A 26,593-nucleotide genomic window follows, 5' to 3' on the forward strand; every position below is an offset into this window, starting at 1 on the left:
CACCCTCCAAAATAGTAGGATCATTACTTCCTAAAGTTGGCATTCTTCCAAACCCATTTTCATCAATATAATCATCATAAATAGGAGGCATGCTATCATCAAAATAAATTTGCTCATCAAAACTTGGGAGACTAAAAATATCATCTACATCAAACATAGCATCCCCAAGCTTGTAGCTTTGCATATCATTAGCATCATGGATATTCAAAGAATTCACACTAATAACATTGCAATCATGCTCATCATTCAAATATTTAGTGCCAAACATTTTATGAACTTATTCTTCTAACACTTGAGCACAATTTTCCTTTCCATCATTTTCACGAAGACATTAAAAAGATGAAGCATATGAGGCAATCTCAATTCCATTTTTTTGTAGTTTTCTTTTATAAACTAAACTAGTGATAAAACAAGAAACTAAAATATTCAATTGCAAGATCTAAAGATATACCTTCAAGCACTAACCTCCCCAGCAACGGCGCCAGAAAAGATCTTGATGTCTACTACGCCACTTTATTCTTGTAGACTCGTGTTGGGCCTCCAAGCGTAGAGTTTTGTAGGACAGTAGCAAATTTCCCTCAAGTGGATGACATAAGTTTTATCAATCCGTGGGAGGCATAGGATGAATATGATCTCTCTCAAACAACCCTGCAACCAAATAAAAAAGAGTCTCTTGTGTCCCCAACACACCTAATACAATGGTATATTATATAGGTGCACTAGTTCGACGAAGAGATGGTGATACAAGTGTAATATGGATGGTAGATATAGGTTTTTGTAATCTGAAAATACAAAAACAACAAGGTAGCAAGTGGTAAAAGTGAACGTAAAATGGTACTGCAATGCTTGAAAACAAGGCTTAGGGTTCATACTTTCACTAGTGCAAGTTCTCTCAACAATGATAACATAATTAGATCATATGGCAATCCCTCAACGTGCAACAAAGAATCACCCCAAAGTTTCTATCGGAGAACGTAGGACGAAAACGTGCATCAACCCCTATGCATAGATTACACCAATGGCACCTCGGGAATCCGCAAGTTGAGTGCCAAAACATACATCAAGTGAATCAATAAAACATCCCATTGTCACCACAGATATTCCATCGCAAGACATACACCAAGTGTTCTCAAATCCAATACTTAATCCAACATAATGAAAACACAAAGAGCAAGACTCAATTCATCACAAGAAGGTAGAGGGGGAGAAACACCATATGATTCAGCTATAATAAGAAAGCTGGCGGTACATCAAGATCGTGCTAAATCAAGAACAAGAGAGAGAGAGAGAGAGAGAGAGAGAGATCAAACACATAGCTATTGGTACATACCCTCAGCCCCGACTGTGAACTACTCCCTCCTTTTCATGGAGAGCGTCGGGATGATGAAGATGGCCACCGGTGATGGTTTCCCCCTCCGGCAGGGTGCCGGAATGGGCTCTCGATTGGTTTTTCGTGGATACGGAGGCTTGCGGCAGAGGAACTCCCGATCTAGGTTTCTTTTGGGGGGTTTCTAGATTTATAGGAATTTTTGGCGTCGGTTTCACGCAGGGGGGTCCATGAGTCAGCGACAAGGCAGGGGGGCGCGCCCTCCACTCTTGTCATTGACTCGGGACTCTTCTGTCCCAACTCTTTTGCTACGGGAGCTTCGTCTGGTTCATAAAAAATCACCATAAATTTTCAACTCATTTGGACTCCGTTTGATATTCCTTTTACGAAACTCAAAAACAAGGAAAAACAGAAACTAGCACTGGGCTCTAGGTTAATAGATTAGTCCCAAAAATAATATTAAATAGCATATAAATGCATATAAAACATCCAAGATCGAGAATATGGTAGCATGGAACAATAAAAAATTATAGATAGGTTGGAGACGTATCAATAAGCTATGGAAACACTAGAACAAGCAAACTATGCATTGAAAACAGAATGTGTCAAAAATAGAACAATCTCTAAAAACCTGAATTATGCTCATACTTCTGCAGTTCAAAAAATTCTTAACAATTAGGAAAACGTAGGGAATTGGTATATCAATCATGTGTAAAAGAATCAGAACAATTCACATTCAAGTGATTTTAAACAATTCTATTACTGGACGCAAAAATTTCTGTTTTTGCACAGAATCAAGTCAACTATCATCGACACTATCCCAAAGGCTTTACTTGGAACTTTATTCAAAACATAGCTATAAAACATGATTACTACGCTTAATAATGTGAACACACAAAAACAGTAGGGGTAAATGTTGGGTCTTCTCCCAACAAACGCTTTTCTTTAATGCCTTTTCAGCTAGGCACGATGTTTTCAATGATGCTCACATAAAAGATAAGGATTGAAACCTAATGGGAGCATCATGAAGCATATGAAGAGCACATTTAAGTGTAACCCACTTCCTATGCATAGGGTTTTTGTGAGAAAACAATTTATTGGAACTAGAATCAACTAGCATAGGAAGGCAAAACAATCATGACTTCAAAAGTTTCAACACGTCAAGAGGAAACTTGATATTATTGCAATACCTACAAGCATATATTCCCCTCTCATAATAATTTTCAGTAGCATCATGAATGAATTCAAAATATATCTATCACATAAAGGATTCTTTTCATGATTCACAAGCATAGAAATTTTATTACTCTCCACATAAGAAAAGGTATTCTCGTGAATAGTAGTGGTAGCAAAGTCAATAGAATAACTATCATGAGATACTTGGTTGACATATCAAATTTAACATTAAAATTATGATGACGAGTTTCATGGTTATCATTATTCTTTATAGAATACATTTCATCACAATAATCATCATTGGTAGCAACTTTATTCTCATAATAATCAATTGAAACCTTTTCTAAAATAGTGGAATCATCATTCAATAAAGTCAGGACCTCTCCAAATCCACTTACATAATTATTACAATAAGATTCAACACCCTCCAAAATAGTGGGGTCACTACTTCCTAGACTTTGCACTCTTCCAAAACCACTTTCATCATTGTATTCATCATAAATAGGAGGCATGCTATCATCATAATAAATTTGCTCATCAAAACTTGGGCGACTAAAAATATCATCTTCATCAAACATAACATCTCCAAGCTTGTAGCTTTGCATATCCTTAGCATCATGGATATTCAAAGAATTCAAACTAACAACATTTCAATAATGCTCATCAGTCAAATATTTTATGCCAAACATTTTATTGAATTATTCTTCTAACACTTTGGCACAATTTTTGGCTCCATCATTTTCAAGAAAGACATTATAAAGATGAATAATCTAAGGCAAGCTCAATTCCATTTTTGTAGTTTTCTTTTATAAACCAAACTAGTGATAAAACAAGAAACTAAAAGATTCACTTGCAAGATCTAAAGATATACCTTCAAGCACTCACCTCCCCACCAACGGCGCGAGAAAAAAGCTTGATGTCTACTACGCAACCTTCTTCTTGTAGACTCGTGTTGGGCCTCCAAGCGCATAGTTTTGTAGAACAGTAGCAAATTACCCTCAAGTGAATGACCTAAGGTTTACCAATCCGTGGGAGGCATAGGATGAAGATGGTCTCTCTCAAAGAACCGTGCAATCAAATACAATAAATCTCTTGTGTCCCCAACACACCCAATACAACGGAAAATTGTATAGGCGCACTAGTTCGACGAAGAGATGGTGATACAAGTGTAGTATGGATAGTAGATATAGGTTTTTTGTAATGTTATAATATAAAAATAGCTAGCTAGCTAGTAACAAAAGTGAGAAAAACGGTATTGCAATGCTTGAAAACAAGGCCTAGGGTTCATACTTTTACTAGTGCAAAATCTCTCAACAATGATAACATAATTAAATCATATGACAATCCCTCAACGCGCTACAAAGAGTCACTCCAAAATTCCTGTCGAAGAACGTAGGACGAAAACATGCATCAACCCCAATGCATAGATTACCCCAATGTCACCTTGGGAATCCGCGAGTTGAGTGCCAAAAACATAAATCAAGTGAATCTATAGAACACCCCATTGTCACCACGGGTATCCACATGCAAGACATACATCAAGTGTTCTCAAATCCAATACTCAATCCAACAAAACAAAACCTCAAAGAGCAAGAATCAATTCATCACAAGAAGGTAGTGAGGGAAGAACACTATAAGATCCAAATATATTAACAAAGCTCACGGTACATCAAGATCGTTCCAAATGAAGAACACGAGAGAGAGAGAGAGAGAGAACAAACAGATAGCTACTGGTACATACACTCAACCCCGAGGGTCAACTACTCCCTCCTTGTCATGGAGGCCGGCGGGATAATGAAGATGGCCTCCGGTGATGATTTCTCCCTTCGGCAGGGTGTTGGAACAGGCCCCGATTGGTTTTTAATGGCTACAGAGGCGCGGTGACGGAACTACTCATCTAGGGTTCTTTTTAGGGGTTTTGGTATTTATAGGAATTTTTGGCGTCGGTCTCACGTCAAGGAGGTGCCTGAGGGGCCCACATGCTCGGGGGGGCGCGCCCTAGCGGGTGGGCGCCCCCAGGCTTTTGGCTTCCTTGTCCACTTCCTGGCCCAGCTCTTGTGCTTCAAGGGTCTCTTTTGGTCCATGAAAAATCACTATAAATTTTCAGTACATTGCAAGAACTTTTTTTCCTGCACAAAAAACGACAACATGGTAGTTCTACTGAAAACAGCGTCAGTCCGGGTTAGTTCTAAGGAAATCGTACCAAAACCATATAAAATTGTTGTAAGCATGGCATGAATACTTCATAAATTATAGATACGTTGGAGACATATCAGACCCAAAAGTGACAATAGTTGCAATACTCTCCGAGGATGACTGTAATTTGAGGAGATCTTGCATTCACCATGTGTTAATGTTTTGCTCCAGTTATCTATTAAAAGGAGGTCTTAATGTACCTTACTTTACTTATTGATCACACTACGATGGGATGGTAGGACAAAAGATGTCAAGCTATTTCTTAGTATTAGCACGTATGACTATATACGAAATACATGCCTATGTTACATTTATGAATTGGAGCTATTGTGTATCGTTCTAGTTTACGAATGTTACATGATGAATGTCATCCAACACAAATATCCATTACTGATCCTATGCCTACACTTTTCATATATTGTTCTTTCCTAAGTTAAACTGCTACTGTTGCTACTACTATCAAACTATCATACTACTGTGCCACTAAACACTTTTTACAGATATTTAGTTCTCCAACTGTGGTTGAATTGAAAACTCAACTTCTAATACTTACAAATATTTTTTGGCTCCCCTTGTGTCGAATAAATAAATTTGGGTGAAATACTACATTCGAAGACTGTCACGATCCCCTATACTTGTGGGTTATCACTAGCATCTCATGATATTCCCATGCAAAACAGCAAACATATTCTTTCAACAACTCGATCAACTGAGCATTATGATCTGCTCTCAAATTTGTGTTTACAAATGTCGGCCTAGGAATTGAACCATCTCCTATATCTATTTCTTCTAATGGACCCACCGACGTAAAACCTTGTCCAAGTTTATCCATCTAACTGTTCTATAGACTCGTACATATCGTTCTCACTGGACTGATATTATGTAAGTCGCTTGTAACCACTCAGAGTTAGGATCCATTTAAATACATTATACTTTGGAGCTGATTGGCACCAACTAGCTTTAAAGAAACGGGCACAATACCACTCTTTGTGGCACTGAGAAAATCAAACTCTGATAGGTCGCGTCCCGTCGAGAAAATAGCATTGCGATGTTGCCAATCCAGCGATGCTTCGGCCAAAGCAATGCAAGACGAGTTATCCGCATGAATGACTTCCACTTCATTATCAAACCACTGACTTAAAAACTGGTGCATGGTAGAAGCACGCATTGGTTGGCATGACCCCAATCATGGCCTAATATAATGTTGTAGTTACCTTGCAGTTCGGTGACAAGGAACACAATAGCCAATGTTTTGCTTCGAACTGTAAGCTACACATACATCACAATTTTGGCTTCAGTTTCTATATACCTTCAAATCCATTAAGCACCATATTGGTCTTTATCAACTCTTCGTCGGGCAAACCCGGTTTTTTGAAGACTGAATAGGATATGAGATTCACCACAACACCACCATCAACAAACAGTTTCAGGTGTGCCACAGGCTATTTTGGCTTCTGAAACATTGCATTTTTAGGACCAAAATCTAGTCGAGCCACTTCCCCTTCTTCATCTACAGCACGAAACTCAGTGGGTAAGTAATATGTCATATTAATATCCATACCTTCATGAACCGGTGTACACTCATAGTCCAACATACCATCTTCCTCCTAGGGCATGTCCACCAAATCTGAAATCTGTCCGAGTGAAGAGGACGTAATAGGTGACAGAGACGATGCCATAGCTGCATCGTCCTCTTTCGGTGGTGTAGGTGCTGCTGTGATAGATGTAGAAGCCGTTGCAACTTGTATTTGTTTAGGCTTCCTCACTTGTTTTGTAGGTACCATAGGCCAAGTGTCATTGAACAATTTATCCCTTTGTTTCTCGGCCTCCTATTCCACCATCTCTTGATTCACTAAGCTTTGCAGTTTCCTCTTCTGTGTCTTTGTTAGCCATGGAGGACACCACTTTGACTGAGTGTATTTAGGATCTCTTGGCTTTGCATGGCTGGTGCTTGCTTCATGATCATTAGTGAGTGCTTTGGCGTGATAGCAAGTATCGCTGTGAGTGGTCTATCAAGGATGAAATCATACGTGATGCAAATGGAGGTACTGCTTTTGAGGTAGGTTCGTCGCCGGCATGAACACCTACCCCCCCCCCTCCAGTCCTAGTGCTTTGAAGAGCATCCATTGAAGTAGGAAAAAGGAAGAAGGAAAAAAGGTAGGATCAGTCCAAGGACACTAGTAGAAAACGGAGCTTTAAAACCGGTTCGTAAGGGCCTTTAGTGCCGGTTCTGTAACCGGCACTAAAGTGTGGGCACTAAAGCCCCCATTTAGTACCGGTTCGGCACGAACCGCCACTAAAGGCCCACCACATGGCGTGAGCTCGCGCCGTGGCATGGGGGACCTTTAGTACCAGTTGGTGTTACCAACCAGTACTGAAGGTTTTTTTTGAAAATTTTGGAATTTTTTTGATTTTCAATTTTCTGAATTGAATTATTTGATGATTTAGTCTCTAATCACCCCTCTTAACTGCTCAAGTGTGGGTCACTCATGCCAAATCGTCTAACTTCCCGGTCGGTCACCCATCCTCTCACTCCCCAAGCCTGAGCATGCTTAACTTCGGAGTTCTATTCCCCCTACTTTCCAAGTATGCACTTGTTGTTTTCCTGACAAATGTAAGCTATCAATCCTATTAACCCTCAGCAGTTTAGCTTCAGCATTAGGTCACTCGTTTCACCATTTGAGTTTGAAACTATTATTCTAAAAAACAGTAATTATTTAGTAACACTAATATTTCTTGAATAATTTGGGTCATAGTTTGACCAGATTTGACCACAGTTTGACTAGATTTGACCAAAATTCAAAAAATTGAAATAATTATTTAGTAACACTAATATTCTTGAATAATTATGTAGTAACATTAATACTTCTTGAATAAGTAGTTTGACCATAATTTGACAAAAATTAAAAAAAAACTGAAATTTGAGCATATTTTTTTTCCTTTCGGAATTTGAGGATTCGCCAAAATTGCAAACAGGCCGTAGGCGGTCAAAATCAGATGCGGATTTTCGTGCTGAATTTTTTGATATATTATACCTTTTTTCCGACATCGTATGCAAAAGTTATAGCCGTTTTATATTTTCCCTGCAGTTTTTGCAAAACATGTCCAAATTTAAGTTTTCAAATTTTCATAACTAGTAGGTGTAGTAATATAACTACCTCTCGAAGGATTTTATTTTCTGAAGTTTTTATCATTTTCTTTTGATTTTTTCAAAACTGAAATGGCGATACACGGGGGAGGGGGGGTAGAGTTTGAAAATTGCCCTATAGTACCGGTTTGTGTCTCCAACCGGGACTATAGGTCAGACCCCTTTAGTCCCGGTTCATGGCACGAACCGGTACTAAAGGTTATCCCTTTAGTACCGGTTTGTGCCACGAACCGGTACTAAAGGTGATCATGGGGCCCCGGCCTGACGCCAGCCTGCTACCACCCCTTTAGCACCGATTCGTGGCACGAACCGGTACTAAAGGTTCAACACGAACCGGCATTAATGCATAGTCGTTCGAACCGGCACTAATGGTGCTATTAGTATCAGGCCAAAATCGAACCGGGACTAATGTGTCTCACATTAGGTCCTTTTTTCTACTACTACCTCTCTCTTAGTTTACAGGGCGTGCGCGTACCCCTAGGTCGTCAATTTGATCAACCTAATACAAGTCATATATTACAAAAAATATACCAACATAAACTTTGGAGTTTCTACTTTCAAAAGGTATAATTTTTGTGTTATATAGTTTATATTAGGGTGATAAAATTGACTACCTAGATATACGCGTAGGACCTGTAAACTGAAATGGAGGTAGTAGTGGGACGAAGATGCATTTACTGCAGGAATTAGCAGCTAGAATCGATCGGTGTGAGTGAGAGTAATTGGCATTGACAAGCGCACACGTAAGCGTGTACATATATCATTGCTAATTCAGAGAAAAACAAAAAAGTCCTAGTTAGTTCCTTAATTAGCTTGATTTTCCTCGAGCGAGTTGGGGAGGCATCTGGTTATGGCATCATCCCTTGGTAGCGATGGGTGCATGCACTTTACCAGTATAAATAAACGAGCAGGGAGTCAATAATTAATCAACGAGCATGAAGGTAGATGGATGGATGGAGCTCAGCCCTGTTCCCCGAATACTATACGGGACGCGCTAATTCGCATCATCTTTAACTACCATAAAAGTGATATGGCACAAAAAATATATTGTTGGACACTCAAAATGGTTACTCCTTCCGTCTAGGTGTATAAGTCATCTTATGTTGTGCATCGCAACCAAGCCGTAGGGAAAAACGAGAGAACTTAATGTTTTTTGCTAACTAATAGCATTGCATGCAATGAACTAACCATCACATTTTGTGTTTGATAGTCTCAAGTCCTTAAAAGCATGCAGGGCCCACATCTCTTATTGGTTGATGAGTCATGAAACAAGAATCGAAATAGGAGTTAATGTACCGTGTCTAAGTGTTTTGAGAATATTTGGTTTTCATAACGTGACTTATACACCTATGACGCTGGTTTCGTTTGTTCAATGCAAATGGAGCCGGGGCTTTGAGCCCTTTTCCTCTAAAAAAACTTATACACCTGAGCACTAAACTATAAAAGTGATCCAGTACAACCAGTTGGAGAGAGTATGTAGATGCCTATCTCTCTAGTAAGTTATTTTCATTAAAAAATGACTAAACAAATGTAATATTTTTTCAAGTCCCCTTGTTCCCATCCGGCTGTTCATTAATCATTATCCGATCGTACTCACGTGTACAGGACAGCAATCAACTCACGCCTCCGTCCACTGCCGGAAAAAGATAGCGAGCTAGGGACATGAAAAGAGAAGGACACCACACACACTGTTATAAAGCGATCGATCCATTTGATCCGTGGAGACCAACAGCACGCGTTCCGTGTGGAAATTCGACCAAACGGAGGAGAAGAGCAAAGAAAATTCTCGCTCGTTCCGAGCTTTAGCATGACCCAAATATAGCGTTAGTGTATAGCTCGGATTATAGGGTTGGGTGTCTTGTTATCCCTTTCGTACATAACGCTGCTCATAATGAAGAGTAACTTAGACTAGTAAGATGTATATATTATCAGTCTATATATTACTATTTTTATAATGAATAATATTATACGAATGGTAACATAGATGTTTTTATTTATTACTTGCTAGAGTAATTTTGCATTGAAAAACGCTATCCGATGGTAATATATTATATTACTTCATTTGCCTTTCTGCTCATTAATTACTTATCATAACATCATTTTTCTTATATGCCATCTATGTTACTGGCTATATTACTCCCACTATAACCAGCCTAATTCACAGTTTTCCAGCCAATTAATCTGCAGATGGCACGTCCATTCAATACGTGAATGCTGCATTAATTATGCGGTGTGATGCTGCATGCATGCAGGCTGGTGAAGTGGCACAAATATTTATTTATTCTTACGGAAACTGGCACAAATATTTTATTCTGCACACGGGTAGTAGTCTAAGTCATGCTCATGCATGCAAAAGGTAACCACTACCATTTCAACATTATTTGTTTGAGTTAAAGCCACGGTCATGAATATCTTCTAGAAGCTTTAAGTTTGATATACACTATCACGCAGATCTTCGAGAAGCTTTCAGACGTAGTATCTGTTAGTGTTGTAGGAATGGAAATCAAAACACATAGTGCAATAGACAAGGGAATCAACAAAGTGGATCGTCAAAGCGCCCGTATATATTTGGCTTTGGTGTTTGGACCACTTTACCTATACAATGCGGTCCCGTGAATATCCTTGCACCAGTCCATGTGTTAGAATTCCGATAAACTGGTTGCAAACTTTGCAAGAGTCCGGTTATCTGCCTGGCCAATCAAAAGCCACCAGGTACCAAGATAGTTGAAGCCTTTTAGGCCACTGGTTGCTGCTGTTTAGGGGAACACTAGCACGCGGCGTTGGCGGAAGGTTGACGTGCATTAGCGGCAGGTGTTTGGCTAGTTAGAGGTTAGCATTTGGGGGAAGCATTTAATTCAATGTTGCATTTGGGGGAAGCATTTAATTCAATGTTGCATTTGATGGAAGGTGCTTTGATTCAACTTAGCATTTGGTAGAAGAGCTCTTTTATGGTACCCTATACTGCTTAAGCAGGATGGACCAGTATAACTAAATCTGACCATTGAATTCTTGAGGGTAGGATAGGCATCAAAATTAAGGGTGACACATTTTATTTTTGCCATGGGCCTAGGTTTCAGCCCATTTTGTATGCACACGGCACACCCAGTCATTCGCCTCCTTCTTCCTGCCGCCGCCGCCAGTCGCCGCCGCTCGCCTCCTTCTCCCTGCCGTGGGCGCCGCCGGCAGTCGCTGCCACTCTCCCACGCACAGCCCTGCTCCTGCGGCCGCGCCACCCCGCCAGTCGCCGCCGCTCGCCTCCTTCTCCCTGCCGTGGGCGCCGCCACCAGTCGCTGCCACTCTCCCACGCACAGCCCTGCTCCTGCGGCCGCGCCACCCTAGTCGACGAAGCTGCTTCCGCCCTTGTATATCCACGCTCGCCGTCGTGGACCTCTGCGGCGCGTCCCTGTATCTGGACGTGGTAAGGATTACTCTTGTGAACACTAAAGTAGAATTGGCATGTCTTCAGTTCATGGACAAATCATGTTGAGTAGTGCTGCAGGATGGAAAAAATCACAGTTAATTAGATCTTGCATGATGGGGAAAATCAGTGTTCTTACGGAATGCATTGTCATCTGGTACATGGTGTTTATCAGTGGGTCATTTGTGCTGGATAGTGGGGGGAGGGGGTAGCCACGGTTTATTAAGTGTAATGTTGTTTTGTGCTAGAATTCATATGCCTGTGTACTGCTGTCTATGAACGTGAAAACATCATGGCTCAGTTTCGGACAATAACAAAAATAGTACCAAATGTTGTTCAATGACATACTGGAGTATATGTAATGTTCTGTTTGATTATATACGCAAGCATTGTTACTGATGCATTTTGATCTTATTGTTCATACTTTTAGCACGACATACTAAGGCTATCTTATTCTTCATACTGAAACGAGTTTCAGTTTCACAAGTGGAATTCAAATAAGTTAGATTTGATTCTTTATTAATTGCAGTGTTTGACATGGAATATGGGAGTGCCACCCTGGAGGACATTGCAGAATATGACACGGTAGTCAGTCAAATTTTTGGCAGCGAGGAAGAAGGTTACAATTACTATAATGCATATGCTCGGTCAAAGGGTTTTGGTGTTAGAAAGGAAGAACTGACTAGGAAGTCGGACACGAGCATAGCTTTTCGGCGCCTCTATGTCTGCTCTAAAGAAGGATATCGGGCGAGGAAGCACTTTGAGAAGACTAAACGGGTGCGAACTCCTAGGCCGCTGTCACGTTGTGGATGTGGCGCTCGGATGGAGATCGAGCTTCGTATGGATAATGGTGAATGGTTTGTAAAAGATTTTGTGGACGAACATAACCATCCACTCGCTAAGCCTAGGCAGACAACTTACATAAGGTCACATCGTGGGCTGAGTGACGTGCAAAAGGCTGATGTCATTGAGTATGGAATTGGTGGCCTTCGAACACATCAAATAATGGAAGTAATGGAGAAGGATAGTGGTGGTTTCAGCAAGGTAGGCTTTATACCTCGGGACCTGTATAATTTTGTTGCCAAGTACAAGAAGGAAAGGATAGAAGGCCGTGATGCTGAATTTGTGCTCCGTTATATGGCAGCCCGAAAGGACATGGATGGCGAATTTTTTTACAAGTACACAACTGATAGTGAAGGGCATCTGCTGAACATCTTTTGGGCAGACGCACAGTCTCGGATTGACTACGATGCCTTTGGTGGCTTCGTGATCTTTGATAGCACTTACCGTGTGAACAAATACAACCTGCCGTTTGTCCCCTTCATAGGAGTGAATCACCATCGCAGCACGACCGTGTTTGGCTTCGGTATTGTCTCAGCTGAGACCGAGGCATCTTTTGTGTGGTTGCTTGAAGCATTTTTGGAGTCAACGCAGCAGAAACATCCTAGATCAGTTATCACAGATGGTGACCATGCAATGGCGAAGGCAATAGCGGCGGTTTTTCCCAATACAGATCACCGGTTGTGCAGCTGGCACATTGAGCAAAACATGATACGACACCTACGGAAGCAAAAGCTCAAGGATTTTAGGAAATTTGTTTATCACATCTGGGATGTCGATGAGTTTGAGAGACGTTGGGTTGAGTTTATGGTGGATTATGATATCTCTGAAAAAGATGCTTGGATTATGACGATGTACGAGCTGAGGAAGAAGTGGTCTAGGGCCTATACGAAAGGTAGATATTTCCTTGGCATGCAGAGCAATCAGCGTAGCGAAAGCCTAAACTCTAGGCTTCATAAGAATCTGGATAGGAGAATGTCACTTGTGGATTTGCTAGAGCACTCAGATCACTGTTTATCGCGTATCCGCAAGAATGAGGCCGAGTTGGATGCTACAGCTTCACTGACAGTGCCTTTTACTGAATTAACAGCTGATCCACTTGAGAGAAGTGCTGCTCTCATTTATACTCCAGTGATGTTCAAGAAGGTAAAACATCAAATCATGCAGTTGTCAAAATGGGAAGTAGCAGAAGTGACCAAGAATGATGCCTTTGTTCTGTATACAGTAGCTCGCAAAGAGAGTAGGCATGTGACGTATGATGTGAGGTTTGTCATGGCAGGCCCGTTGCTTCAGAGCTTGAATTGCCGTTGTCTGAAGATGGAATCGGAGGAGATCCCGTGCGCTCACATTTTTTCTGTTCTAAAATACCTTGGCTTAGTCAGCATTCCTAGGTGTTGTGTCTCAACAAGATGGACGATGGTAGGCAAGTCTGCATTTGACTCAGAGAGGAATGGTAATATGCATGAATGGTCTGAGCGGATGGATCGTTACCATGAACTCCGGAACATTTGTAGTCTGTATTTATTCAAAGCTTCAAACAGCCAGGAGACGTCACAGAAGGTGGTGGATTTTCTGAAAGGTATTATAGCTGAAGGCGGCGAAGATGGTGAGGAAAATGAGGCGGCATCACTGGGCCCTCTTCCAGCATATTTTTCAGGGTCAAGCCAAGCATGTCCAGGAAATGTCCGGAATCCAAAAATAATTAAACCGAAAGGTGCTCCATCCAAGACATCCAACAAGAGGTGGAAGCCGTTTAACGAGATTTGGAATGAAAACAATGTTTCGAAGAAGTGAATTTTATTTTTATAATGCCTGACTTTTATAATGCCAGACTTATATGAATTGATTTTTTTAGTGGTGGTGCCGCTCATGTACTCGTCTACTCATGCTATTGAAGCATCTCCTGAAACCATTATTTTGTTGCGTTGTGTGGCAGAAGATTTATTGTGTTGGTGTTTCCTGAATGATTTATCTTATCGCATGAAGGTCATTTTATTGGGATTAGGAAGTGCATAGTAAGCGTGTTCATATGATCTCGCGAGTCAATTTCTAATTTCTTGGGTGAGTTATATATTCTGTTCTTGAGCTGAAAAGTTGGCTATGGCGGTATCTGGACGGATGGTTGCACATGTATGCAAAGTATACACTGAAAAGGAGGCAATAGGTGAAAATCATAAAATGAATTACCATTTTGGGCTACAGATAATAAAAAATAATTACAAGCAAAATATATATGATCTCGCGAGTCAATTTCTAATTTCTTGGGTGAGTTATATATTCTGTTCTTGAGCTGAAAAGTTGGCTATGGCGGTATCTGGACGGATGGTTGCACATGTATGCAAAGTATACACTGAAAAGGAGGCAATAGGTGAAAATCATAAAATGAATTACCATTTTGGGCTACAGATAATAAAAAATAATTACAAGCAAAATATAAATAATGTCCATAATGGGATTCGAACCCGTGACCTTGAGGACATTACTAGACAACCTAACCAGATGAACAAATATTTTTTACTTAACTTTTCAGATATATAGTTATTTATGTCACTTCAGATAGCTCGCAATAAAAAAATACTCCCTCTGTTCCTTGATATAAGGTGTATAGATCTTTTAGAAAAAGTTCAAAATATAAGGTGTCTTGCGTTGCCCCACTCGTTTGAATATTTTTTTAGGGATTTGATTACATTTACTTATATTAGGCAAACTCCTCTATTTTCTCATGTCAATTAGTCAGGTGTAATCTCGCCCAAAACTTGTGAAATTTTCACTCCACGTGCGTTCTTTAATTTTCGTGCCAAAAACTATACACGCTATATTTGGAAAATATTATAACTAGGGTCGCAAATTATTTTGTACAGATAATTGGAGTCACCTAATATCCTTCTGTACATCCTAAAAATTGGAAAAAGTTTGAGCTCATTTGGTTGAGTTGGAAAAGAAAATGCCTTTGAGACTTGGCCTCCGGCAGGCCCGAACAGTCCTGATTGCACATGATGTACGTGATGATATGGATGAAATGACACCAAATTTTGTCAGCATGTGTGCATGCCCAATGTATTCCCCCATGCATGATTTGGACGAAAACGGACAGTGAACGCACGTTGCGTCACGTCCGGATGGTGTTTTAGGGTTTTTTCAGCGGGGAAATCCTAAAATATGGATCGAACATCGGGAATCAACGAAAATTGGCATGCATTATTGGCATGGTGTTGTGAGGGTGTGTAAAAAGTTTGGGCTCATTTGGTTGAGTTGGAAAAGAAAATGCCTTTGAGACTTGGCCTCCGGCAGACCCGAACGGTCCTGATTGCACATGATGTACGTGATGACATGGATGAAATGACACCAAATTTTGCTAGCATGTGTGCATGCCCAATCTATCCCTCCACGCATGATTTGGACGAAAACGGACACTAAACGCACGTTGCGTCATGTCCGGGCGGTGTTTTAGGGTTTTTTCACCGGAAGAACCCTAGAAAATGCATCAAACGTCGGGAATCAACGAAAATTGGCATGCATTCTTGCCATGGTGTTGTGAGGGTGTGGAAAAAGTTCGGGCTCATTTCGTTGAGTTGAAAAAATACATGATGGCATGCATAAAATGACACAAACTTTTGCCAGCATGTGCGCATGCTCATTCTATACCCCCACACAAGATTTGAACGAATTCGGAGACCGATCGCACGTTGCGTCAGTCCAGATGGTGTTTATGGTTTTTCAGCCAAAAACCATTAAAAAAATACATCGAACATCAGAAATCAACAAAAATTGGCATGCATGCTTGGTGCTGTGAGAGCGTGGAAAAAGATTGAGCTCATTTGATTAAGTTGGAAAAGAAAACGCCTTTCAAACTTCATCTCCGGCAGACCCGAACAGTCTTAGTTGCACATGATGTACGTGATGGCATTGCATGAAATGGCATCAAATTTTGCCCACCATGTGTGCATGCCCGATCAACCTGGACTTTTGAGCCTGATACAAGGGATCCGTCTCGGTCGAGAGTGCTGCTTCTTGGTGTTGGAATTGTTGAATGAAAATTTTGTAAGAAATAAAAAAATACTCGAGATATGAAAAAAATGAGGGATACTGGAGATATGAAATTGGTTAGTACGTAAACCCGATTTGCTACCACAGTGAGGGGATATATATTGGACTTTTTATTTAACTTTTTTGACACTTGAGATATGTATTGCAGACTGCCATGCACGGGAGTTAGGTATAGCTGTCCCGCAAATAAAGAGAGTTAAGCTGCCAATATCCAGAGAAAGAAATAACAGAAACCCATCGTACTACTAATACGCTCGATCTAATCTCCCTCCAGTTTCCGCCGCCGCCGTTTCCACGACGTCCTCCAGAAAGTTGCCTGTGTGACACTGCATAGTTCGTTCATGGAGCATCTCTCTTATCATCCGCCACCACGGAAGACACCACGAGGGAACCCGCCACCACCGCCATCAGTGAACCCGTCACCTGCGAACCAGCCATCAGCGAACCCGCCACCACCGTCATCAGCCAACCCGCCACCAGCGAACCAGCCATCAGCGAACCCGCCACCACCGTCATCAGCCAACCCGCCACCTGCGAACCAGCCACCACCGCCATCAGCGAACCCGCCACCACCTCCATCAGTGATGCCGCCACCACCGCCAGCAGCCAACTCGCCACCTGCGAACCAGCCAGCACAGAACCTGCCACCAAGGTACCCGGCACCAAGGAATCCGCCACCTCGGAACACGAACGACAAGGCGAAGTCAACAACAGCACAAGGGAAATCACAAGCAAAAAGGAACACTGTAAGGAAATTCAGTACCTGATCAATATTACGGCAGAGTATTCTGTTACGTAGATGTGCATATTATATCAGAGTATTTCGTTTCTTAGATTTGTATATTAGAGCAAAGTATTTTGTTTGGTAGGTTCCGACAGATTAATATCCAAGCCTATGTTTCCCAAAGTATTTTTGGACTATTTAGTCCTTATTTCATAGTTGTCAGATGTGCAATCAAACTTGGGTTGAAGGAATTGTACAGTAAAGATGCATGGTTAACTGCTACTATATTTATTATGTAATAATACTAATTGATATCCTTTTTGATCCAATGATCAGGAAACACAAGTCTGTTCCATTGTAGCATATCATGGAATTACTAAAGATTTCACTGCAGACCATATAAAAGCCATAGAAGAGGTCGACCTAGATGGCCTACTGAGGATCCTTCCTATCAAAATTCATCGGAACATGTGCAGATCAATAGCGGAGCTATACGACCCCACCTGTGACGCCTTCATCATTGATGGGGAACCACTGTCGATAACCACACGGGATGTGGAGCACATATTTGGTATACCTACAAGGGAGATAGGGGTTGAACCCGAAGGAATAGAAGTGAACCGGGCATACAGTGTCTCCCGAGAATATGGAGAGCGGAGAATACAAATTGCAGAGCTGCAGAATATGTTAAAATCACATATAAAGACAAACACACATGGAATAGAGTTCCTCCAAACCTTCATTTTATATTCAATTGGGATCATACTGTGCCCAACAACTCAAAGATATGTTAGCTCAACTTATGTGCCGCTTGTGCAGACAAAGGAAAGTATCAAGGCCATAAACTTTGCGAAGCTCACACGTGATCATCTAATGAAGTGTATTATCAAGTATAATGAAGCGAGAAAAAATCCTGAAAGAACAGCACTCCAGGGTACAGTCAACCTTGAGGGGAACCTTCCCTTGCTGCAGGTTGACCCTCACACTAATCATATAGATGTATGATTGTAGCACAATATTGTACAATGACTAACGTCCACATTTTGCAGTTTTGGTTCTGGGAGAAGCGTCGTCTAGATAGATTAGACAAAACAATTGATTACAGCAAACGAGATAGACCACTCGTCCAATACTGGGACGAGCTGAAGGTGCGCAAAGTCTGTGCTATTTTTGATAAGCACGGCCTTGAGGCCGGAGAGGTACATAAATTACGTATTGTACAACATTTGTATTTATTCTTCCATATTTATTTTCATTATAAAATAGGAACCAATTTCATCAATTTATTTCAGACCGTACATGACCTAAAGGAGCCATGGGAGGTACCAAGGTCGCCGACACCTGAGTTGTTCGATGAATTGCCACCGACAGATTCAAAGGTAATTTGTTATTCTTCAGTTTTGTACTTCTTCGTGCACCAAAGGGTTAATAATTTTCTCATTAATATGCCTATAGATGGTGATGAAGCTTCATGATCTCGTTTGCCGAGTGAGAAGAGACTTGATGGAGCAGCACCTTCAGACCCGCGTACAAATGTTGCGCAAATTCAGGCACCTAGAGCAGGAAAATGCAAATATGAGGAACTGGCTATACACAAACCTGAATGGCAATGTAAGTTCCCTACCATTCAAACACGCACTTAATCACTCTTTCCTTCCTATGTACAAAATAATGACAACTAGGTACCTATGCAGGACTATTGGAGCCGACCAGAATACGAGTACAATGACAGCGACAAATTTGTTGCGTCGCCCCTTCATGGCCGTGACTTGGCCTCAGACTTTGATGTAATTTAGTAACTATATTTATTATATGAGTTATTTTTCTCATTTTACAAGCTCCTCCCTACCACTTGCAGGGTGCTCAGGATGACATCACTAGTGAGCAAAACTTCCAGGGTGCTCAGGATGACATCACTAGTGACAAAAACTTGCAAGCTGCTCAGGATGACATCACTACTGTGCAAAAGGAGTTTCAGAGAGACGATGCACGAAAATCAGACGTAAGTAAGTATATTAATTGTGCGAGTCACTATTTTTTTATTAAATCTCCTACCTTGGACACGCAGGGAACAGGAGGGTCTACAATGAGAGGGCAGAAGAAGAGAGACAGGAAATCCGCATTTGCAAATAATGAGGATTTTATTTATTTTGATGAACCCAAAAAACCTAAAAGAGGCAAGAAAACTCCGAAAGACATTAGTACTCCCAGAACAGGAACGGATGATGCTCCAGATGAGAAGATTGTTGAAGAGGTCCTTGACTATGTCAATACGTCCCCCTCTTCGAAAGTGTTGGTACAAATTGATGAAATTCATCTATATCGCGCTGATCTTAGATGCTTGACAGCACCAACCTTTCCAAGTAGTACGGACGGATGGCTGCAATGCAAGGTATGTGCTAACATCTTAAATAGTTAACAAATTGTTATTTTCTATTTCGATTCCTTACTGCTTTGCGATTCAGATCTTGGATGCAGCCATAACATGGGTACGCCACATGCGCCCCAATCCAGATGTACGGGCCGACGGGAATATCTTCCTAGAGAGAGCATCAGTAAGCGGTGTGCTAGTCAGAGATGGAAGCGTTCCAAGTTATACCCATGCTTTATGGAACAAAACGTCTACTAGTACTTTAGGCAAAAAGTACCTTTCCCATGATATGGTAAGTCACAGTAATCTAAGTCAATTACTAAATGGTACATAACTAATTATGTATAAAATGCAGGTTTCTCTTCCTGTGAATATGATGAATAAGCATTGGTACGTGGCGGTTGTCAATGCCAAAAAAAGAGCAGTGCAAGTTCTGGATTCGATGCTATCACCAATAAAACAGTTTAAGAAAGGCCATCCAGAACTAGAAAACATGGTACATTTTTCAATGCTTAGTAACTACATACCGAGAGTTAATTCTCATATTATATGTCTTATGCTTCTTAATTTATTATAGCTCAAAGGCATGCAACTCCATATGGAAGCAGCATATCGGCATGGTGGCCGAAAAGTCGATACTTGGAAGGATTTCAACATCAGCACATGGAAAGTTCAAGTTATCAAAAACATACCACAACAGAAAGACAAGTACTGTACACATCACTTAAAATCACACATTTAGTATTCATGGTAAAAAAATATTTATAAACAATCCATATGATTGCAGCATGTCATGTGGGCTTTTTGCGGTAAAGAATATGGAAAAGTTTACAGGCAACAATCTAGATGGAGCCTACACAGCGGTACGATGTCCACACTTAATTTAACCATACCATTCCCGTTGTTACAACTATAAGATTGACTCAACCTATTACGCAGGATGACATCCCTGGGTTCAGGAAACAACTCACTGCCCTCCTAGTGAAGTCTCCACTGAACATGAAAGGACGGCGAAATGGCGAGGACTAAGATAGTGAAAGTCATGAAGGAAGGATGAAGAGAGCTGAATGCTGTTACAATTTGCTACTTTTTCTAGAATAAAATTTGGATTATGATTTGTTTAAACTTTACGCTTGTATTTTTGAAGTTCTGATTGAACTTTAGAAAGTTTACAATTTAGAATTTGCCACTTTGAACCATCCACTTGTAGGATTGCAGCTTACTTTGGGAGATGAACTAAATTTGTCTATAAACTATTGCATTTCTAGGCTTTCTGTAATGCTCTATCATGTATTTTAAAAAGCATGCCTTGGGCAAGCTTCCATATCACCACCCTTCTCCACACAAGGCATGTTCAAGTCATAAGCTAGTGTTGGTGTTGCTGTAATTCGTATGGTCAATCAGGTAATCAGTGGGAACAGATACAAAGTGGGAACAGATGTTGTGAATAAAATGTTGTAGACATCATTACAAAGTGGGAACAAATACTGCAACGATGAATTTATGTTTACCTGCTAGTACAAACCAATCATTACTTTCTGCATTTCACCATATCAGTGTTGCATTGCCTAGCCAAGCTCGTAGCTTTGTCGCATGACCAGCGTGTTACCGAGCCATGCTCGTAGCTGCGCCGCCTGGTCCAGCTCTGGAGCCGCCCCCTTCTCGTTGCTCACGCAAGTAATCTAGCAAGGTCTCAGCCTGCAAATCACACAACTGAACATATAAGTGGCTACGAAATTCAGGAACAAGTTTTAGCTTGATCTAAACTAAATAGAAGGCAGTCATGGGGTGCAATCCCTATTTTTGAATCATTTAGTCATGACAAAGTAGACAGACTCAACTGGAGAAACTTATAATTATAGAGCACGTACATGAGTATTTCAGTGGGAAATCTCAAGCACATGGTTTCGCACAGAATTTTAAGTTTGATCGGTTTCTAGTGACAGCAAGCATTGTTTGACCTGGAGGCCTTTTTGACTTGTAGGACAGAGAGCACTCATCCTCCTGTACTTGCAAGGTTTAGCAGATCCTGGACTGTAATTAATAAGTGTGAAGTTAAACAAGTGAATATCTCGGCCATGTGAACTGAATGTACAAGTCAACACCTTCTTGATCAGTACTAGCATGACAAAATACGCGTCGATTTGGGTATTTTTGAAGACCAGAGAGAAGAAATCTACCAAACACTCAAGTACATGCACGCTCTAACTGACGAATTCATTCGACACTGTTCAATACAATCACAGTTGCATCACAAGCTCAAACCTTAGACTGATATGTCAATAAGTACTCATACCAATCGCCAATTGTTGCAAATAGAATAAAACAAGAATTTTGGGACGAGGGAGTATATACTAACAGTCAGTATTTCTAATCAAGCAACCAATTTCAAAAAAAATAGATGGCAGGAAAAATATGTTCAAAATACTTAGTAATTGTCTACGGGAAAAAAAATCTTAATGATTGGCTTTCCATCTCAGGTACTCAACCATGTGGTGTACTACCATGAGCCACAACTCAGGCTACATATTACACAGGTGTTGATCAATCCTAAAGTATTATTGTTGTTCAGATCAACGATAAAAATAATTACTTGAAAACCCTCTTCTCATAAAAAGCACTGAAAACCAGAGTATGCACGATAACCCTCCAACAGGATTTTCTTGGTATGAAGATCAATTAATGACAGGAAAAAATGACACGGTGCAAACCTATATATAGAGGTACCTCATTTAGTATCACAAACAGGGAAGGCCCTGCTAATTACAATGTACATACATGGCCCCAAATTTCAGATGTGACATGAAGAAACTGCACGCACCCAAGACTGAAAACTACATAAAAAACTTCGAAGAAGTCATGAAGAGACATTTTCCAAGTATGGAGTTTTCTTAGAGCAGAAACAAATGGAAGAAACATAGCAAGAGAGAGGCTCCAATGAACACCATTCTGTTTTCTACAGAATGCATTATATAGTATATCACAGATTCAAGAAATAACTATAGAAGATGGAGCTGAGCTGCTTCGTGATGCTTTTCGTCCATTTGCTGCTGGAGCCCGAGAGTGAGAAGGGAGGATAGCACATCCAAGAGCTGGAGTACGAAAAACTGATCACCAACAGATAATAAAATTCAGACACTAAAAAAGGTGTATGTATTTTGTGAGGAATGGTATTAGAGGTAGGCAAATACTGAACGACAACTATTCAAATTGGAAGTATTTTGCAAGAAACGGTACTGCATAATGGAAGTCGAACAACACCACCTCTGTTCTATAACTTCAGCAATAAGGTTTTTCTTTATTCAGAGATGTACATGTGAACTTGTACAATCAACGGCAAAATACATGTCGTAGTACGTACAACTACTGCTCTAATAATCTCTCATACTACGTGCTCGTGCTATGAAATATATATTTCTCAGAAACTACTACTGGAATTAAGCAAATCACATCCAATTTCAGCCTAAGATTTGCAAGGAGGATTAGAACGTATACCTAGAGCTTGGCACGAGCAGAGCCGGACTGTGAGAGCGCAATATTGAAATTGCCGACGCGGCCAACTGGGTTCGGCCGGCGCGTGCTGCCGGAGGGGAGGTCGGCCCAAAGCTCCGGCGTGGGCCGTCGGCAGGGGAGCTCCATGGAGAAGACGAGGCGAGAGAAGTCGGGGGTGAGCGCCGGCCTGTCCCGGAGCGCGACGGGGTCCAGGGGAGCAGCGGCGTCGGGGGACGGCGAGTCCTCCTCGAGCGCCTCAAATGGCAGGCCCTCGCCGGCGGCGGCCGGAAGGGGTGAGCGCAGGCCTGTCCCGGAGCGCGACGGGGTCCAGGGGAGCAGCGGCGTCGGGGGACGGCGAATCCTCCTCGAGCGCCTCAAATGGCAGGCCCTCGCCGGCGGCGGCCGGGAGCCTATTGAGCGCGGTGGAGAACGAAGGAGCGCCTCAAATGGCAGGCCCTCGCCGGCGGCGGCCGGAACCCTAGAGCGCGGTGGAGATCGGGGCCAAACGGTGGGGACGAAATCGGAATTTTTTTTGAGGGGAGGGAACGAAATTGGATGGGGAGGGCGGGGTGGGCTAGTTGGACACGAGGGACGGATGGGCCTGTTCGACACGCGGCCGGGCTGATTACCTCTGTTGATTTTTTCTTCCCAAAATGCCCTCAGGATATCTATACTGTAGGACGGGAGCTCACCAGTGCATGGTCTACCGCTCACGAGAACTGGAGCAGTATATGTCACCACACACCGTACGATTTCACCATCTGACGGTCAAAATTTACCTCAGGGTACCGTATAAGAGCTCTTGGCAGAAGCATGAAGGCTTTGCTGGAAGTTAGTTGCTCTTTCTCTTGGGCTCTGCTGCTTTTGTTTAAGATGGTAGTAGCTTTTGCTATAAAATGTTTGAAGCATTTGACAGAAGCATTTTTGAAGTAACGGATGTGTCCCGTTGTCAGACAATGTGTCTATTTTAGGAGATAGTGTTGGAGATGCCCTTATTTGCCTAACAAATGCAAAGTGCGTTCGGATGGAACTATTAGATATAGAGACAGGCCGGAGGCCCCCACAAAAACCGATCAATTAGAGAGAGAATCATCAGAACACCGACCATCCTGCTTTGTACTATGCGGCAACAGGAAGGGATTGAGGACACACAAGCAAGCGTGCAAACCAACAGAAGAACAGACCACCAAAAAGAAACTAGAATGCTGATTGGACCCGTCTACTCGATGTAGAAATTATCAGGAGGACGTGGACAGAAAGCAGAAATCATCGGATGTTGAACATACTAGTCTGAGCATGTGCTACTGCTATATACTTCCTCCGTTTCTTTTTACTCCGCATATAAGATTTGGTCAAAGTCAAACTACATAAAGTATAACCAAATTTATATAAAAAATATAAATATCTACAATACTAAAACTATATAGTATGAAAATACGTTTCATGGTGCATCTGATAATATTGATTTCATATTGTGAATGTTTATACCTTTTAATATAAACTTAGTCAAATTCTATAAAGTTTGACTTTGACCAAACCTTATATGCGAACTAAAAAGAAATGGAGGGAGTACTACTACTAGCGTATTGTTGTGGAAACCTGAAGCGAGACTAATCAACGGTGCAATAAAGACGGAGATTTTCCGAGATCCCGATGAAGGCAGAAAGAAGTTGTCTTGGATTTTTTAACCAGTGACCATGACGGGCGTACGCGGCGCGCTCGTCGTTGTCGTTGTCGCGTATCGCCATCGTGTAATGTCCGGTGCAATAAAAACGATATTGACTGCAGCCTATGACAATGAATTTTAGGGTTTCAAAATTATTTAGCAATTCTTAATAAAATTATGTCATTTTTTGATTTTTCAAGTGAAATAATTTTCCCTAATTTAAATTTTAGCTTGAATTGGGCTCAAAATTTCAGAGCTACAAGTATTTTGGTCCCCACTGTAATATATGAAATTCCGGAAATTTTGTTGAAATTTTGAACCCTAGTACTCCTCCCAGCATGAGCTACTGTATGCTCATTTGCTCCTCTAGAGAAAGAAAAGAGCACAATCGTTTAGAAGCCACTTAGGTATCTATCAAGATCTGGGAGTGACTGGCATCTATACTCATTAATCGGTGCATGCATATAGGCTGGAAGGATTGAATGTGTGGCCATGCATTGCACACTCCAACGATGGACTGTTCAACTCTGCAGTAGCTTTCTTATCTTGCTTGGCAGCGATGGGCGCATGCACTTTAGAGGCCAAGGGGATGAAGATCGATGAGTATCCATCTCTCCCCTGTTCACGCCAGTCCAGCCGGTTCCGGAAATGCAGGATGCGTGTATTTCCATGGTTGCATTTAAGCTAGCCTAGCTTTAAAACAGTTTTTTTTTTAGAAATGGAGGTTGGGCCTCATTTTTTTAGAAATGGAGGTTGGGCCTCCGGCCTCTGCATCGACGAGAAACATACATTAAATCGCCTGAAGCCACCACTCACACCTACAAATTCGATAATGAGGAGTCCTCTCACTCCCAATATCTACAACCAGTGTCGTCGCCGATCTATCCACCTAACGTATCGGGACTAACAACCGATGCAGCAGACCTAAAGAGCACACCACATGCACATGTTTTAGAAGCCGTCATCTTCATCGGACCACTGACCCATCTTCAGGAGATAAATTTGTATCCTCCTTGCCAGTCCGGACATCCATCGACGCCACCACGGCGCCCGACGGCACCACCGCCGTCCAGACGCGAAGACTCTGGAAGAACTATCGTGCGTAGCACCTTCCAACCAGACATGACTAAGCGTAGCACCTGTCGGCCAGGCATGACTTGACAACTCGACCGAATCTCCGTGCGAGACGGAGCCGCTCCACCTCCTGCCTATGTCTTCTAGCGCTGCTTCACAAATGATGCTCCCAGTAAAGAAACGGCACCGCAATACCGCCATCGTCCGATCTGGAGAACCAGATCCTAGGGTTTTCCCCGAAGCAGTGCCCATCACCAGTAACCGTCAAGGACCCACGCAATGCCCACCACCACTCAGCCCACAAGGCGGCGCCTTCAGGAAGGTCACGGCGTAAGGACACCGCCGCCGCCCACCAGAGTTAGGGTTTTCACCCGAGAGGTAGAAAGGGGGGAAAATGCAGGAGCAGACATAAACCAACGTCTCCAAGAAGAAATGTGGTGACCTTGAGCGTCGTCGGCGGCGCGGCCGACCAAGGGGTTTCCCCCAATCTGGATCTCCTCCATCAGCTTCACCCGCGGCCAGGGTCCCGGCAACCATGCCGGCACCGTCAGGAACCCACAGGAGAGAAGCCCACTGATCAGGGCCGGATAACTGCAGCCAGATCCGGTGCTAGAACCCACCACCCGCGCACACCGGCAACCGAACAAGCCGACCCCGACATCGCCGTCCACAGATCTGGCCACACCCAGATCCGACGCACCCGCCGCGCCGACGACCACCTCCACACACCGGAGTGGAGAACCACCCCGGACGCACAACCATGCGCCGGCGACACCACGGGCTGCCACCACCCACAGCAGGACGAATCTGGGCAGGAGGCGCCCAGATCCGCCGCCACCGCGCCATGGCTGACCACCACGCTGCACCGGCAGCCATGGAGGCGCAGCCCCGCCGACGAGCCCTGGAGCCGCCGCTCCAGCGTCCTATCTCCGCCGCCAAGCCAGATGCCCAGGGTCGCCCTCGCACACAGCCCGAGTCCGCCCCCTGGAAGAAGGGCAAGCCCGTCACCGCCGTCCGCCGGACGAGCTTTGCTCGCCGGCTTCCTCCGGCGGTGGCGAGGGAGGGTGTGTCGGGGTGGGTTGGGGGCGGCGGCGGCTAGGGTTCGCCCGAGCCG

General features: G+C 42.5%; 1 protein-coding gene across 1 annotated transcript; it reads right to left on the reverse strand.

Moving 5' to 3' along the window:
* Positions 1-20,457: 20,457 nt before the first annotated feature.
* On the reverse strand, positions 20,458-24,487 carry LOC123038303 (proline-rich receptor-like protein kinase PERK8). Its single transcript, XM_044462161.1, has 3 exons — positions 24,436-24,487; positions 22,743-23,500; positions 20,458-20,945 (listed from the first exon to the last, which is right to left on the reverse strand). The coding sequence occupies exons 1-2, from the start codon at positions 24,485-24,487 to the stop codon at positions 22,743-22,745; spliced, it is 810 nt and encodes a 269-aa protein (XP_044318096.1). The 3' UTR covers positions 20,458-20,945.
* Positions 24,488-26,593: the final 2,106 nt, after the last annotated feature.

The sequence above is a fragment of the Triticum aestivum genome, chromosome 2A, assembly GCF_018294505.1.
Source record: "Triticum aestivum cultivar Chinese Spring chromosome 2A, IWGSC CS RefSeq v2.1, whole genome shotgun sequence".
Lineage (NCBI taxonomy): Eukaryota > Viridiplantae > Streptophyta > Magnoliopsida > Poales > Poaceae > Triticum > Triticum aestivum.

What these genes read in the sequence shown, in the direction of transcription:
- LOC123038303 (XM_044462161.1), bottom strand. Translation starts at nt 24,487, where the DNA reads ATGGCGATACGCGACAACGACAACGACGAGCGCGCCGCGTACGCCCGT. An exon ending in CGCCGCGTACGCCCGTCATG is followed by an intron (nt 23,501 to 24,435) that starts GTCACTGGTTAA and finishes TTTGACCGTCAG; the next exon opens with ATGGTGAAATCGTACGGTGT.